The sequence below is a fragment of the Pholis gunnellus genome (assembly GCF_910591455.1).
Source record: "Pholis gunnellus genome assembly, chromosome: 15".
Classification (NCBI taxonomy): domain Eukaryota; kingdom Metazoa; phylum Chordata; class Actinopteri; order Perciformes; family Pholidae; genus Pholis; species Pholis gunnellus.
Window position 1 is genome coordinate 5,007,149 of NC_136542.1, and position 15,204 is coordinate 5,022,352.

At 43.3% G+C, this 15,204-nt stretch overlaps 1 protein-coding gene across 1 annotated transcript; it reads left to right on the forward strand.

Moving 5' to 3' along the window:
* Window positions 1–547: 547 nt before the first annotated feature.
* gng2 (guanine nucleotide binding protein (G protein), gamma 2) lies at window positions 548–15,005 on the forward strand. Its single transcript, XM_079175288.1, has 4 exons — window positions 548–796; window positions 9,859–9,937; window positions 13,489–13,607; window positions 14,470–15,005. Exons 3-4 carry the CDS (start codon window positions 13,521–13,523, stop codon window positions 14,596–14,598), a joined length of 216 nt encoding a protein of 71 aa, XP_079031414.1. The 5' UTR covers window positions 548–796; window positions 9,859–9,937; window positions 13,489–13,520; the 3' UTR covers window positions 14,599–15,005.
* Window positions 15,006–15,204: the final 199 nt, after the last annotated feature.

The following is a 15,204-nucleotide window of genomic DNA, read 5'->3' on the forward strand; positions in this document are numbered from 1 at the left end:
TTGAGTGGATCCTGTGTGGCGCACAGTTGCGGGGCCGGTCTCTCTTTTTATAGTTTTAATCTTTGATGGTTTCACTGTAATACACAAGTGGTTTAAAGATGAAAAGCCTCAACTCGGGCAGGGCACATGTCGTGTGTGCAGTGCAGCATGTTGTTGTTGTCGAGGGTTGAATGAATTTTGGTTTTGTTCTCATGCACTGCCTGGAAACAAACACAGTCGGCTAAAAAAAAACCTTAAATGTGAGTTAAGAGGAGGGAAGATATGCAGCTGAAACGTATGCAGGGAACAGTATGAATATTTATCAGGACAGGAATCCAGCTATTCCAGACTGTCCTGGTATGCATTTGTTTACTGTAGGTGTTTAGAGACACAGTCTAGGCTTTTCCTGTGGACCTTTGGGAGACGGAGGGAGTGTGTCCCGATAGCAGAAAAGAGATGGAGGGAGGAGGAGGAGGAGGAGGAGAAGGAGGAGGAGGAGGAGGAGGAGGGTAGTTTCTTGCAGCCTGGGCGTTTGGCTGAAAGGTGGAGACTCAGAGCAGCAGTGAGGAGGGAGGCAGGGAGTATCTCAGCTGGAGCAGAGCGCGAGAGAGAGAGAGAGAGAGAGAGAGAGAGGGAGAGGCGTACAGAGAGAGGAGTGTGTGTGGATGTACTCCTGCCTCGCTGACTGACTGACTGACTGACTGTGTGTGTGTGTGTGTTTATGTGTGACAGAACGAGGTGAGGACGCGTGGATACTACTCCACAGGACTCGATGTGTTTGGTGTCACAGAAAGAGACCACGCATACACCCAAAAAAGGTAGGAATTTTTATATTTTCTGTGGGGTGCGTATTATTGTTTATTTTTTTCTCCCTGTTTTGGTGCCATCTGGGTTAATCACATCCCAAACAGGGTGTGTTCCAGAGGAGGAGGCTTTTTTTTCTTCATATCCGCGCTGTCGTTTTGTCAATGCTCGAGGGGCAGCTGGCTGGTTTACATCATGGAATCCCCTCCTCCCTCTAAAATCTCTAAAAACCTCCGTGCTGTCAGGTGAGCTGCTTTTACCCCCCCACACCCCCATCTTGCACCTCGTTTCATGTGAGGGGAATAAGAGAATGGACTCCCTTCTTTTCCTTCTCCCTCCTTCTCCCTCAAGGATTGGGCCGATCTTATAATGTGTAGCCAGAGGAATTAAGGGCATCTGTTTCGAAAGGGGGGGGGGGTATTTTTACAATGAAGAAGCGACAGAGAGGGAGGGATGAAAAAGGGGGAGATGTGGAAAAAGGGGGATGCAAAAGACAGAGGCAGCAGCAAACCGGAGAGGAATCCCTCAAGCCTCCTGTGAGGTTGTATCATCCATTGTCAACTCTCACCCTCCATACCGTGAGGAGAGAGCAGTTGACCACACACAAGCTCCATGTAGTGGTTGTATCAGGCAGATGGCCGGGAGAGGAGGAGGAGGAGGAGGAGGAGGATGAGGAAGAGGAGGAGGAAGGGGGGGTTTGGTGTTTTTATGTTGCTCATAGAGAGATACAGTCGCTGACAGCAGCATGCGTTCACAGAGAAAAACAAAGACAGACGTGTTGTTTTTTCCCCCACTCTTAGCTCGTCACACGGAGGCATCGTCACGTACAAACTCAAATTAAATCGTCCAATCATGTGTGTTGCATATCCAGGCCTGTTACAAACGCAAGCAGCGAGTCACAATTACGCAAGAGCTCCAACGTCCGGGCGTCTCGTATACTGTATCTCTTGGGCAAGTTGCTCCAAAGGCCACAGATGGTTTCACGCACACGTTCGAGTTTGAGGCAAGAAGAGCCGACGATAAACAAGACACATCCAAAAACCTTCGACGGAAACCGTTGAGTTAAACAGATAGAAAGGGAGTAAGGGAGGAGTGATTGAGCTGCCTCACTGACAGCCTTGACCTCTCCACTCCCCTCACTGCCTTCTCCCTAAAAAAAAATCCATCCAACCCTGGGCCGAGCTTCCTAAAAGCATAATTGAAGTAACAGGAAGTAGGAAGGATGTTGTCATACTTAATGCCTCGACCTTTGTACTGCGCCGAACTTGTTTGCTCACAGTGTTGATTTTGGGTTTCAAGCTTATTCAGTCGTGCTGTGGTCTGTCTGGATAGAAGCATCCAGACCTGTTTTATTTTTTAATCTTTCGGGGACAGCCAAAGTTAAGCCAAATCTTGTCAAACCAAGTCTCCCGTGAAAGAAAGTCCAAATCGAGTCACAAGTTTCCTGTCAAGTCTTTAGACCAAATTCATGTGGTTGGACATAGTTGTTTTCAAGTCTTTCGGGGGCAAGTACAAGTCAACCCTGAAGTCCAACCAAGTCTCAACTAAAGTCTTCAGTCCTTGAAGTCAAGTCTCACTGCTGCCATGTCCAAGTGAAGGTCCAAGTCCTCTTTTTTGCTTGACTTCAAGTCTCCAGAACTGTTTTTAATTATTTTGAGTCAAGTCTCAAGTCTTATACAGCTTACTCTCAAGTCAGGTTTCAAGTCCCCAATGGCAACACGTTGAATGTTGTTGTGAAGTATTTTGGGGAATCAAGTCTTACAATACTCTGCAAAATTCCAAGTCATCTTCTTTGTGATTTAAGTCTGACTTGAGTCAGTATCTCAAGTCTACCAGAGCTTTATTTAAAACCTCTTGCCATGAGTCTTGTCCAAACAAGTCTCAAGCCCTTGAGGGTTAAGCATGAGACTTTGTTTTTGTTGTTGTGTTTAAGGCTTTAAGTCAACTCAAGCCTTTAGGGAGTCTCACACCAGTCAAGTTTGACTTAATTTTGAGTCAATTCCCAAGTCTTGTCCAACCAAGTCTTCAGACAACCTGCAGGTCCCTGACGTCAAAACATGAGATTTAAAATGTTTTTGCTTCGAAGTCCCAATTCAAGTATCTAGGAGTCAAGTCTTTTTATAACTTGAGTCCCATTCAAGTGCAAGTCTCAAGTCCACGGTGCTTCTATGTTGTTTTGAGTCAAATCTCAAAGACTTGAGGGCAAAACATATACCTTGAATGTTCCTGCTTTAAAGTCTGTAGTTCTCGCAGCAGTCAGGAGCCAGTTTTATGTCCTCCATGACTCTTAAATCTTTAGGGAGTCGAGTCTTCCAGCAGTCAAGTCCGAGTCAAGTCAGCGTTTTTGTGACGTCTGGCTGGAGCCCAACTCTCAAGTCCTCACCCCTGAAAGCTTCGGCTACTAATGGAAGTTTCTGACAGCTTAAATGAAATCTCTTTCATGACTTTCGGCCAAACCTGCAGTTGGAGAAACAGTCCGAGCGGCACACTCAAACTCTCAGCAGAATCTAAACGAACCCGGATGTTTGTAATATTGTTAACAGCCCAGGAGTCTGGTCGTGTTATTCTTGGCAAGCTGATTGATTCCAGAGGAAAAGTATGTTTATGCCTCCTCACTCAAGGCAAGTGCAGAAATCTTGCCGATTCCTCACAGTTGAAGCACGGAGAAGAGAGCTTTAATGGACTCTACCGCTCAGTAAAACTATCATTTGTGACACGCAGGGCGGGAAGATAACCTTTAAAATGTGGCGGCCTCTTTTAAATACGATTTCCAGAGTGGAAAGAAGGAACCACGGGATGGCCAATTTCCTGCCAAAGTTTCCAGGGGAATATAAAACGTCCCTCTCACTGCACACAGCCAAATGTCACCAGCATGATATGGCAGGTAACTGCTGTTCATTTTCCACCACGGTCACACAGAAACATGAGTTTTTATGTACGCTCCTAAAGTATGTCGCTGTTCCTGCGACAGCAGCGTCGGGCATCGTTTCTACCCCAATAACCACATTACTGTTACATAACATGCGTTTCAAAGGTTTTAAATGCAAGTCTTTAGACGTTTGAGGAAAAAGAAAACCACTCGGCCGCTGCTTTAATCTGACAAAGAAGAAACAAGCCGGGCCTTGATCGTTTGATTTGATAAACATAATAGACCACATTTGTGCTCCCTGGAGCAATAAGCCTCTTCCCTGCTGCCTCCTTGACTCCCAGAGGATGCATCATTTCCTGGGCCACTGCCTTCACCCCTCCCCCCTCCTGGGACCTAGATTCACCCCCAACACACACACACACACACACATATCACACCACAATCTCTAAGATGGCAGGATGGGCAGGGCATGCAGGGGGTGGCACAGATGTCCGGGCTAATCGAATATTCACGGGTGGCGGTGGTCTGACCGAGACGCCGCGGCACAAGGAAGGAGAGAGGAGGGGAGTTATGGTTCATGGACGATTTGATAGCGGCTAATACATGGAGAATTAAACGTATCATGTCAAATGTCTGCTTTAGGAAAACAATTAGAAACACACAATGTGAAATAAGCAACATGGTCGTACACAAACCAACTGTTAGAGGCCGACATTAGAAAGATGCTGATCCTGTGTGTTTTGTTTCTGTTGTGTGAAGTGGGCGGGCTCTGTTGGAAAAAAAACAGCTTGATAGTTGAGCTGAATTGACATTTCAATTTACCGAATTCATTCAGCCTGACATCACGTTCATGGAAGCCTATTTCTTGTTGGGGGACGGGGTTATTTTGTCTCGTTTTGTCCCGACCAGTCAGTAGCAAATTACAAATCTGTCCCATCGAGGAGCTATCGACGCTTCTCATGGAAAACAAAAAGAAGATTTAAAAGTTGTTATTTCTGTAAGTTCACTTAAAACAAGCGAGGTAGTTAACTACTTATGTGGGAAGACAAGGTCAAGTTAGGCGATTAACGTGCTGTAAATACTAAATGTACGTCAGTGATAAGATTTTCTCCTGATGTACACGTTTATTTCGGGGATAAGATGCCAAATGATTAATGAAGTAGTAGTTCATGGGAGTTGGCGGAGACGCAGGATGAATTAAAATAAGAACAAAACAAGTACGAAGATGATGAAGAAACAACCTAGCATGTTATTAATGGTTAACATTGTTTGTGACTTTCCACTATATTGTACGGCATAAAACATAGTCATTGTTACACAGATATTAGCTCTGGTAGTTGTCATAGAAGTAGCATTATTGTATAAATAAAAGGTGTAATTAAAAGTGCAAGTATGTACAGAAGGATCTATTTTGATCATGTTTTAACTGGTAATATCTAGTCCTTTGACATGTTTCTAGTGTTACTTATCGTATTTAAGAATGTAGTTAACCTCCTGGGTCTAAACTGTTTGATGTTGCTGTATAATGTGTTAGAGGCTGTTTAGAGGCCTGGAGGTCGGCTCCAGGTCTCTCACAGAAATAGTGATGGAGAAGGACGCTCAGCTGTCACATCGGCGTCATCTCCCCAGACGACCATCGCCTGACAGCTCTGCTCTCTGTGTCCCGTCTCTTTATCTGTGTGTGCAGAGGGAGGGCCGTCCTTTCTCCTATTCAAGGGCAGGGATCCGTGCTATATCACGTTCGACTGTCAATATCCATCTTGATTGTGTTCATTAATAACCCTCGGAGGTCAGTTTTATGTTACTCCTCCTCTCCTCGCTGTAAAAGCCGCTCTGAAAGAAGATAGTACCGTCACATCTCGGCCTCTTTAATAAACTTTATTCCTATTTATTCGTACTCATTCTGTGCAACCTCTCCAGTCAGTTCACCACTCTGTTTGTTGAGCTGAATGTGCCCTTCACTGCGTCCTGCTTCGCGGTGACATCGCAGCCTGTACCTCATTGTCCGATGACACACTGAGGACGGTTACAGTCGCTCAGTCACACGGTGATGACTGAACTTTCTGCGAGTGCTTTTGCATGCGCATGCTCCATTCGGTTTTGTAGTAAAAACACACAAACGACTCAGTCAGCACAGAAATGCATCATGTCAGCTTTTACAGTTACAAAAATTGGAGTCAGGAGGGTTTGTGTGATAAACAAAGTCGCATCCCGGTTTGTTACTGGAGCAGGATGTGCATCAGCCTCATTTAAAGGGTCAGTTCACCCAAATTACAAGAAAAACATGTACAGCTGGTGGTATTTAGTCATGTCCTTGATTACAAGACTGGAGATCTTTTGAGTGGTAAATTTGCTACTGTTGTCATTGAAAACCTGACATGCATAGGAACAGTACCTGAGGGGGGGGCGGGGATTAATGGCCTGCCAAACTTAGCCGAGGTTATCTCTGCGCAGGGGTCCCATCCTGTCTCCCCGCGTCCCTGCAGACCCTTGCAGGCTAATCACTGGCTCTCCAGACTCCAGATGACTGAGCAAGGGACAGATTTTTAATTACCACGCTCTGATTTCACACCCTGGGCCTCACAGAGGACTGCCTGGCCACCTTAATTTATCTCTTTGGATGGTGTAAAAAAAAAAAGGCGATAAGGTGTGCGCTACAGAAAGGGAACAGGGGAGACAGGGGGAGGGAGAACCGAGCTGGGAGTCAGCGTATGTAGAGATCATCACTCTCGACAGGCCAGGAATGATATTTTCCTCCCCAGGATGTTTCCCGTGGCGCTTAATCACCCTTTAAGTCAGCGACACTCAGAGTCGAGCATCAACTATAATCACATCTGTGGAGGGCCCCGTCACGAACACAGGCCCCCCGAAAAGCCGGAGGACAGGTGTTCAAAAACAGCTCCAAATGGCAAGGGGAAGGATGGTGGAGGGGGTCAGATTGATTCGGTGGTGTTAGCAGCAGGACGGCGCGTGCTGGGGGTGTTTCAGTCTCATCACCGAACACCTGTCGGCCACAGAGGGAGGGACGGGAAGCAGAAGGCTAGAACACAGGGGAGAAATGGATCAGCAGTTACGTCCCATAATGCACCTCTTCCCCCCCCTCCCCCCCGACAGTGCAGTTCAGTTCAAGATGCCATACTTGCATAAAAACAGAGAAAAATATTGCCAAAGCATTAAGACAAGTTTCAACATTCCCTGTCTCTCGATGCTGCTCTGCAACATAAATATGATGACACAAACAGTTCACGGGGGAATCAAATTCAGCAACTTTATTTTTTAAGAACTGTCGGCTTTCTTGCCCTTTTTGCAGCGTACAGTGAACTGATCTAAAAATGCAGAGAGAGAAAACAGAAAGGAGACAGTGAAGGATGTAACAGTGCAGTCAGGACTTTGAATACAACACGTTGGTGCTGCCTCAGTACACAACCTTTTAAATATCACAGTTCTACTTTTTAAAGCGTCATCTTCTTGGATCAACTCTATAAATCATAAGGAATATATATATATATATATATCATAATTAATTAAATATAAGCTATTGTTACCATTTCTTAACTTACAAATAATGCTCCCTTTTTTTAATTGTTGGCCACTTGATGGCAGCACAAACAACATATAAACAAAACACTGACATATAACCTTTTAAGTTGATATTTTAGAAAAAGTTGCTTATTTACGCATCCAGCAGTTATATATTTATAAGTCTTGAGTTGTGTAAACTTTCAACAGTGTATTAATAGATTTGTATATCGTATGGAAATGATCAGAAACCAGCACAAACTGCAGCACACACACACACACACACACACACACACACACTGTGGAATCACTCCAATATTATACAACTTTTAACCTTTACTTTCATGACTAGCAAGACACAAACAGCTGATGATTTTCCAGAGAAACTCCCAGATGCAAATGTAAACTCTGATGAGTGACAAGCAGGATGCTCTGAGCAAATAACACGCATCTTGACACAGTCACACGATGCAGGTCATGTGACTCTGAAAGGTAATGTCAACAATGGAGGTTAGTTGTTTTTACTGAGCCGTACATATTAACCGTCCATAAGACCCGAGAAACGCCTCCAGTGCCTTTCTGGTAAAGAAGTCATGCAGGAATATGTGAGTAACAGACACAATGTGAGCAGATGCTTTCTTTTATTTTCCATTTGGCACATGAAACATTATATATTTAGTACTGACAACATGATTGATGAAGGAATTCTTCTCTAGTTCTTCTGGCAAAACTCAACTTTTTCAGCCTGAGACCAAATGCAGTGTATTAAGCCTCAATACATTCATAGTGCTGACTGAAATGTGTCTTATAAGCACCATTTATTGAACTGTCAGGTTCCAAATGGTAACAATTTTCTTATGAGATAGTCCAGATTTAAATCACAATATTACCTATTATAGGCGGACAAATTTCTTTGGCATAATGTAGAAAAATAACCCTTCCAGAATTTTAATTTATAAAAATAGATGCTTTTGTTTTGTGAAGCACCCCAGCTAATAGTTAAAGAGCCACTGTACTGATAAAGTGATTGTACAGCTTGCATAACACCGAGTAACAGTGTCGATTAATGGCTCCAGTGAAGCAGGAGAGGTGACAGAGAGTACAGTAAGATCTCCTGCTCTGCTTTGGTTTGTTTTTAAAACTCAAAGCAGTTTCAACATTGCTAAAATACTCTGTCTCAGGGGTTTTGGCCGCTGTTGGCGAGTTTTTTTGTTTGTTATTGGATGCCTTACTGTAACGTTGCTTGAACGTTGCTTGCTGCCATGATTTACGATGGGTGGAATTCCCTTCCTCTGCAGATCTGCTCATGCAGTGTAATTGGCCCATTTATCAGAAGCGGCCGAACCTGAGCTGCAGAGTCAGAGACAAATGAATCTATTGGACCAGAGAAAGAGAGAAAAGGGGGAAGGTAGTGAGGAAGAGGAGGAGAGGTGAATGGGCCAGCGCCAACAGAAGCTCAACATGAAGAAATAGTCGCATATTTGGGGAAAATAAAACAATTTGCTCGAGAGTTAGATGAGGAGACTCTTGTCCGTTCAGTATGAAAATGGAGCTAGCTGCTGGTTAGCTTAGCGTAGTATAAAGACTGGAAACAGCTTGCCTGGCTCTATCCAAAGCTATCTCTAAAGCTAAGCTCACCAACACGTAATATCTCATTCGTTTAATTCGTACAAAAATCAAAAGTGTAAATACTATTTCTCAAATGAGAGCAATGACTTCCTGAAGTAGTCCAGCACACAAACCCAGTCTTTACGCTAAGCTAAGCTAAGCTAATGTTGCCCACCCGTCAGTGTCTGATGACGGGCGCACCAAAGAACGGTAGCAGACACCTTGAATAGCGTTTTTAACAAAAGTGTTTTATTCGCGCCTGTTCGCTAATGCTACGGCACACCGTTCTTGCTGTTCTTCTTCACCGCTTCTTTACCACCAGGACCAGAATACCATGCGCAGACAACCCCCTAGTGGTGAGATGGCGACACCTGCTGGCCGTTTAAACTATAACACACATTAAAATATAACATCGCTGGCCGTTTGAACTGTAACACACCTTAAAATATAACATTAGTTAGTCCAAAAATCCATTTATCTCACACTAAGCTAACCTCCTGGCTGTAGCTTCATATCTATCGGACAGATATGAGATGTTTTCATCTGAGTCTCAGTAAGAAAGTGAAGTAAGCTGCACATATGACACTATTAAGAGCAGAACTGAGATCAAGTTTTTTGTTTAAAACATTGCCAATAACTGATCTCGAAATAGTCCCATAGATATCCTCCCCTTGGTTTCTGCACAGATTTAACACATGTTAATTAGTGAGCCTTAGAGGAGCTGGTAGGTAGATTTTATTAGCTTTAGACAAAGGCCTGTAGCTTCCTGTAGCTTCATATTAAGTGAATCAATCTTCTAACTCTATCCACCAAACATGTTAAACTATTCCTTATTTGTCCCCTCAATTATCTTTCACTTGCATCTCCTTCATCAGTCCTTCCTTCATCAGTCCGCTGTGGTGTTTCTTCTCAGTGAGAGTTTGTGAGAGCGAGCTGTGACATTGTGACACGCAGTGATCAGAGGACACGAGACTCGGCGTAATTGATCAGGAATGCGGGAATGGAAGCGAGCAGCGCTTCAGCCTCTGGTCCTCATTCTTCTCTTCAACCTCTCTTTATCTCTTTTTCTGTGTGTTTGCAGAGAGTTGGGCGGACACACCGTGCTGACTGAACAGCAGACAGACACCAGGGCAGAGTGCGGAGGAGTAAGCAGACAAGGTAAGTCAAGACGAGTAGAGGAGGAGGCACTGGAGCGTGTTAACATCAGCCAGTTTCACAACATTGCAGCATGAGTGGTGTTACAACTTTCCCAGAAAGCTGTCGACAGCCGACACAGTGAAGGCCTGCGTCCATCTGAATGTATTATTTATCAGGGCCTGTTGGGATGTCATCGCTATCAGCATGTGAACACCATGTGCAACATGCAGGGTGGTATTTTGGGGGCGGCTGACAGATGGGAAGAAAGGAAGCGCAAGAGGTTCCGTGAAATACAGAAGAGCAGAGGAGAAGCACTAAAAAAAGGAAACTATCGACTATCTTTATTGTTGCCTGTAAGGAAGCAGCTATTCTTCCTGGACTCACATACACGTGGACTTCCTCTACATTCCGCCATCACCCCTCCCCCTTCAGATATGAAAATGTCAGTGTGGCATTTTCGAGCGCTCCAATGACAATAAGCAGGACAATGACTTTGTCGACACAGTAACAGCTCTGCTAAATAGCTTATAACGTCTTTTGTGTTCTGCTTTTTTCACATATTTTGCACAGCCAAGTGAAGATATAAGTGAACCTAACACAAAATGAACAGTTTAGATTCTACACATTTCTGGAAATCCATGATATTTTTGGTTTAGTTTCTTCTTCTTTTTTGTGCCATGCTAGCACCTCTGGGAATGGCAATATCTGTTTGTCAGTATGCTAAGACTAAGATGGTGAACATTATGCCGGCTAAAACATCGGCATGTCACCATCTTCATTGTTAGCATGTCGACGTTAGCATTTAGCTCAATGCAAAGCTGTGCCAAAGTGCAGCCTCACAGAGCTGCTAGTATGGCTGTGGAGTATTTGATATAAAAGAAGTGTGAAGTCTCTCATGATCACAAGTCTTTCATTTCAAAGGAGTTCAGCAGGTACGGCAAATACTCCAAAGTCTCCAAAGTCATCAGTTAGCACAGTAAAAATTGGATGTTTCGTTCCTTCGTCTTCCAGCCCCGCGAGACACATTTGCTTTTATGGTATTTATTTAGAAAATCATCTCTCTCTCTCTGTCAATTCCACTCAAACTAGGCTATTGTGTCACAGTGTCTGATTATCTTTGCTTAAACATCCCAGAAACCTTAAAGAGTGACATCTCTTCCCATATACGCTGGTCTGTTTTGACGTTTCCCTCGAGTGTTGAAACAATATTATGGCCTCGATACGAAAGACGCCACAGACTCATTTCGACTTGTCAATCACACCTTTGTAGTAACTCTCTGGCCTATTTCTATTTTGCTGAGGTTTGTGTGAAAAGAGTCCCAAAATATTTGTACATAACTCTCACTTAAAATGTTTTAAAAGTACATAATTCATTATTATGTTGACATATATTACAAAATATGCTGGACACGTCTTATTAACCAGATAAAAGAAATTCACAAAATGTCCAAAAATAAGTTAAAATAAATATTTGCAAAATGTCCAGGAAAGAAAGAAAGTATATAATAATTATTTTTTATGTAAAGTTTGGGCCTGCCACTTACTTTTCTAGTCTAACTACATGAAACTGATTATCCTTTCATTACTGACACCAATAATAACACATCGGGTTTTGTTTTTTGACTCCCACCTGAGTTTAAATTCAAACACCCTAAAAGGTGAAGCAGTCCTCAGAGTGAGAACATCCAGGATCTCTCAGCTGCAGTGACAGTGAAGCATAATATTTATGTTACACTGTTTATACCGTGCATTGTGCTGCACGTTGTGCTCATAAATCCTCCTCAGTGTGTCGAGATCTTCCAGACCAGTTTGGAGGAAACCAGTCCTGAAAATGTGTGAATTAAGTGAATACTGTAGAGTTTTCACTTAAACTTGTATTTTAAACTCAGCGGTACCCACTGTAGCGTGAAGATATCCCCTCCCGCTACGAGAGGAAGTGATCTTGCTATTTTTATGTAATTTTTATGAAGTACACACTTATAAAAACGATATATTATCACTTCAGAATCTCCTGGTGCACTTGTTTACAGTGAACGCTAATAAATGAAATGATCATATGAAACAACTGTAACCAGTGACCTTGTGCCGGTTTTAATTGATGATCGGGTCATCGGGGTTCAGGTCGCTGTGAGCGCAGCAGTTCGCCTGATGAGCAGGTGCGCCATCGTAGACCATCAATATTCATGCTGAGCTCCAGCACCTCGCTGAGATCAGTCCTAACCCCACACTGAGTCACACCACAGTGCGTACAGGCGGATGACGGAGGGAGAGATTGATCACACACTAAGGAGGACGCCCGCAGCTTGATGCATTTAATCAAAGAGGTTATGAAAGACACAGGAGCCTCTGAGGACACGGAGCTGAACCTGTGTACCGATACAGACAGGTGACAAGCCTGAATGGAGCGGTGAAGAAATGCAGACACATACAGACAAAGAACTGTTTGATGAGGATGAAAACACTTAATAACAAGTATTAACACTGAAATATACCTAAACCATCACAAGTAAAAGTACTAATTCTGCACAAAGGCTAATTATAACAAATATATGTATATGGTATTTTTGATTATAATTATTAATAATCTAAATATGCAAATTAACTGTAGAACAGACAGTTTTACAGTACATTACAGTAACAGAAATGCAAATACGGCACTGCTGAGACTTTGTAACACCGGCTGCCTCTGATACAATCTGTTGATTTATCGTCCTTCACATGATGCCGAGGGAGGTGTGGAAAAGTATGAGAAGGCTTAAAATGAGCTGTATTTATTTAATATAGCAGCAAACAACTATTTGCTCTGTAAAGATATGGTGGCTTAACGTCTACTTAGAATGAAGTTGCTCTCCCTCTGTTGTTGAAGCTTCTCCTTGCTTTGGCCTGCTGTGCATGCTTTTAGTGCATGTTAGTGCACGTGACTCCCGTGTGCCCCATGGCTCGCTCATGGCCGCATGCTCTGCACAGCTCTCATATGGCGATTCAATTTAACTTTGTCATTGCACACAGGAAGTACGCACATTTCAGTTTAGCATCTAACGGAATCAGCAGGAAGTGCAAGTGCTCTAACAATAACTTCATGTACTGAATGAACAATAAGACCAATGAAGTAGTGATAGTAAGAAGAGATCTAACTGTGATGTAAAAAAATTTAAAATATATTAAAGAAAAAAGATCAAAATGCTCCCAATCTCAGAGCTTGCACCTTTAAGAAAACCAGCATTATCAGTGCTACTGTTGAAACCAGTAATGTAGTTATCTGTTTATCTATTTTTAATATGGTGCTGGACAAAGCACTGCCCCCCCCCCCCCCCTCCCTTCCCCCTTCACTGTCATGAGCTGCCTAGCAACTGACACCATAAATAATATGCTCCTGTGTGTGTGTGTGTGTGTGTGTGTGTGTGTGTGTGTGTGTGTGTGTGTGTGTTCACAGGCATGTGATAATCAACAGGGTTATCTGTTACTAGCACTCCTATTTGCATGCTTGCTATATTTTAGGGCTTCATCAGTGGCACACCGCGTGGACCAACTACAATGTTCTGGATTGCTGAATCTCTTTCTCCTCTTCGTAGGCAGATCACACGAGACCTGACGGGCACCGGCCATGGCGAGCAATAACACGGCCAGCATCGCACAAGCCAGGAAGCTGGTGGAGCAGCTGAAGATGGAGGCCAACATCGACAGGATAAAGGTGAGCACACACACGGCATCAACAATCATTTTCTAGTCGCTTTTAGTCCCAACGTCCAGGCAGACATTGGTTTCTGTTTAGGCCGGTCGCAACTTGTATTCATTAATGGTGAACATTTAATCACTGTTAATTTATCTAGTGAAATGTACATTATGTCTAAAGTCTGAAAGCAAAGGGCTAACAGCTAGCCTGGCTATGTCCAAAATAAAATAAACACTTAGCAATACATCTGAAGCTCATTTATTTACATGTTTTATCGTGTTTGTTTAGTATACAAACAACAGAAATGTCAAAGCGACAGTTTGAGGTGTTACATGCTTCCAACCGTTATGCTAAGCTAGGCTAATCACTCCCCTAGCTCCAAATCCATACGCAAAGGAAAAGTTTAACTTATTAGGAAACATTTAATATGCACTTTCTTGCAGAGTTAGATGAGAAGATTGATATCACTCTTATGTTTGTCCGTTAAATATGTAGCTGGAGCCAGCAGGCCGTTAGCTTAGCTTAGCTTAAGTGTGCAGATTGATAAAAATCTGCCTACCAGCACTGATAAAGCCCCCAAATAAACATGTTACATCTCTTTTGTTTAACCCGTAAAAAAGCAGTGTGTGAAACCAACTATTAGCGGTTTTACAGGGGCAATGTAGTTCTGTTGTCTTTTTTATGCTAAGCTAAGCTAACCGGCTACTGGCTCCAGCTACATATCTACCGTACAGACATGAGAGTGCTATCAATCCTCTTCTCTAACTTCTCTAAGTCCTCGGCTGAGCTGTATCGTGAACTCCCTTTAGCTTTATCTTCATATACTGACGTGTTGTGCGTGCGTGTGTGTGTGTGTTTGTGTGTGTCTGTTTGATTCCAGGTGTCAAAAGCAGCGGCAGACCTGATGTCCTACTGCGAAGCCCATGCCAAAGAGGACCCTCTGCTATCGCCGGTGCCGGCGTCAGAGAACCCGTTCAGGGAGAAGAAGTTCTTCTGTGCCATCCTGTAAACACGGCATGGCCCTTCAGCAGTCTGCTCAGTGTGGGACTTTGAACGCAGACGTTCAAAATACGTAGAAATCTTCTAGTAGGAGGGCACGGCGATTATTCCCCCCCTCCCCTTTTTTTTCTCGGACGGCACTTAAATAGTGCAAAAATTAAAACCCGCAGAGTTTACATGTAACTATTAAAGGGGTTGTGGTTGTGATTTTTAAAGGGGTGTTGCAGCATGTTGAAGGGGTCTGTGCTTTTAGATGACACAAAAAAGAGGATGATGATGATGAGTGTGATGATAACCCAGAGACGTGACGGACAACCAGTCAACCTAACAAGTCTTCAGGCTGTGATGTGTACAAAACAAAAAAAAAAAAAATAGATAAAATAAAAATTATTTGTGGTTCTTTTTGGGACTTCCAAATGTTCTGTTAAAGGGTTTGTGGGCGGGTCGAGTGACGTAGGACAGCAAACCCAAATAAACCACTAAATGCCACCTGATTATTGTTTTTTTAAGTTGTTGTTTATGTTTATTTCGACTTTACCTATCACCTAGATATCGTTCTATAACTGTACGTGGAACAGCTCTGTTTACTTTTTATTTGTTGTTTTTACACCAACAG

What these genes read in the sequence shown, in the direction of transcription:
- gng2 (XM_079175288.1), top strand. Translation starts at nt 13,521, where the DNA reads ATGGCGAGCAATAACACGGCCAGCATCGCACAAGCCAGGAAGCTGGTG. An exon ending in CCAACATCGACAGGATAAAG is followed by an intron (nt 13,608 to 14,469) that starts GTGAGCACACAC and finishes GTTTGATTCCAG; the next exon opens with GTGTCAAAAGCAGCGGCAGA.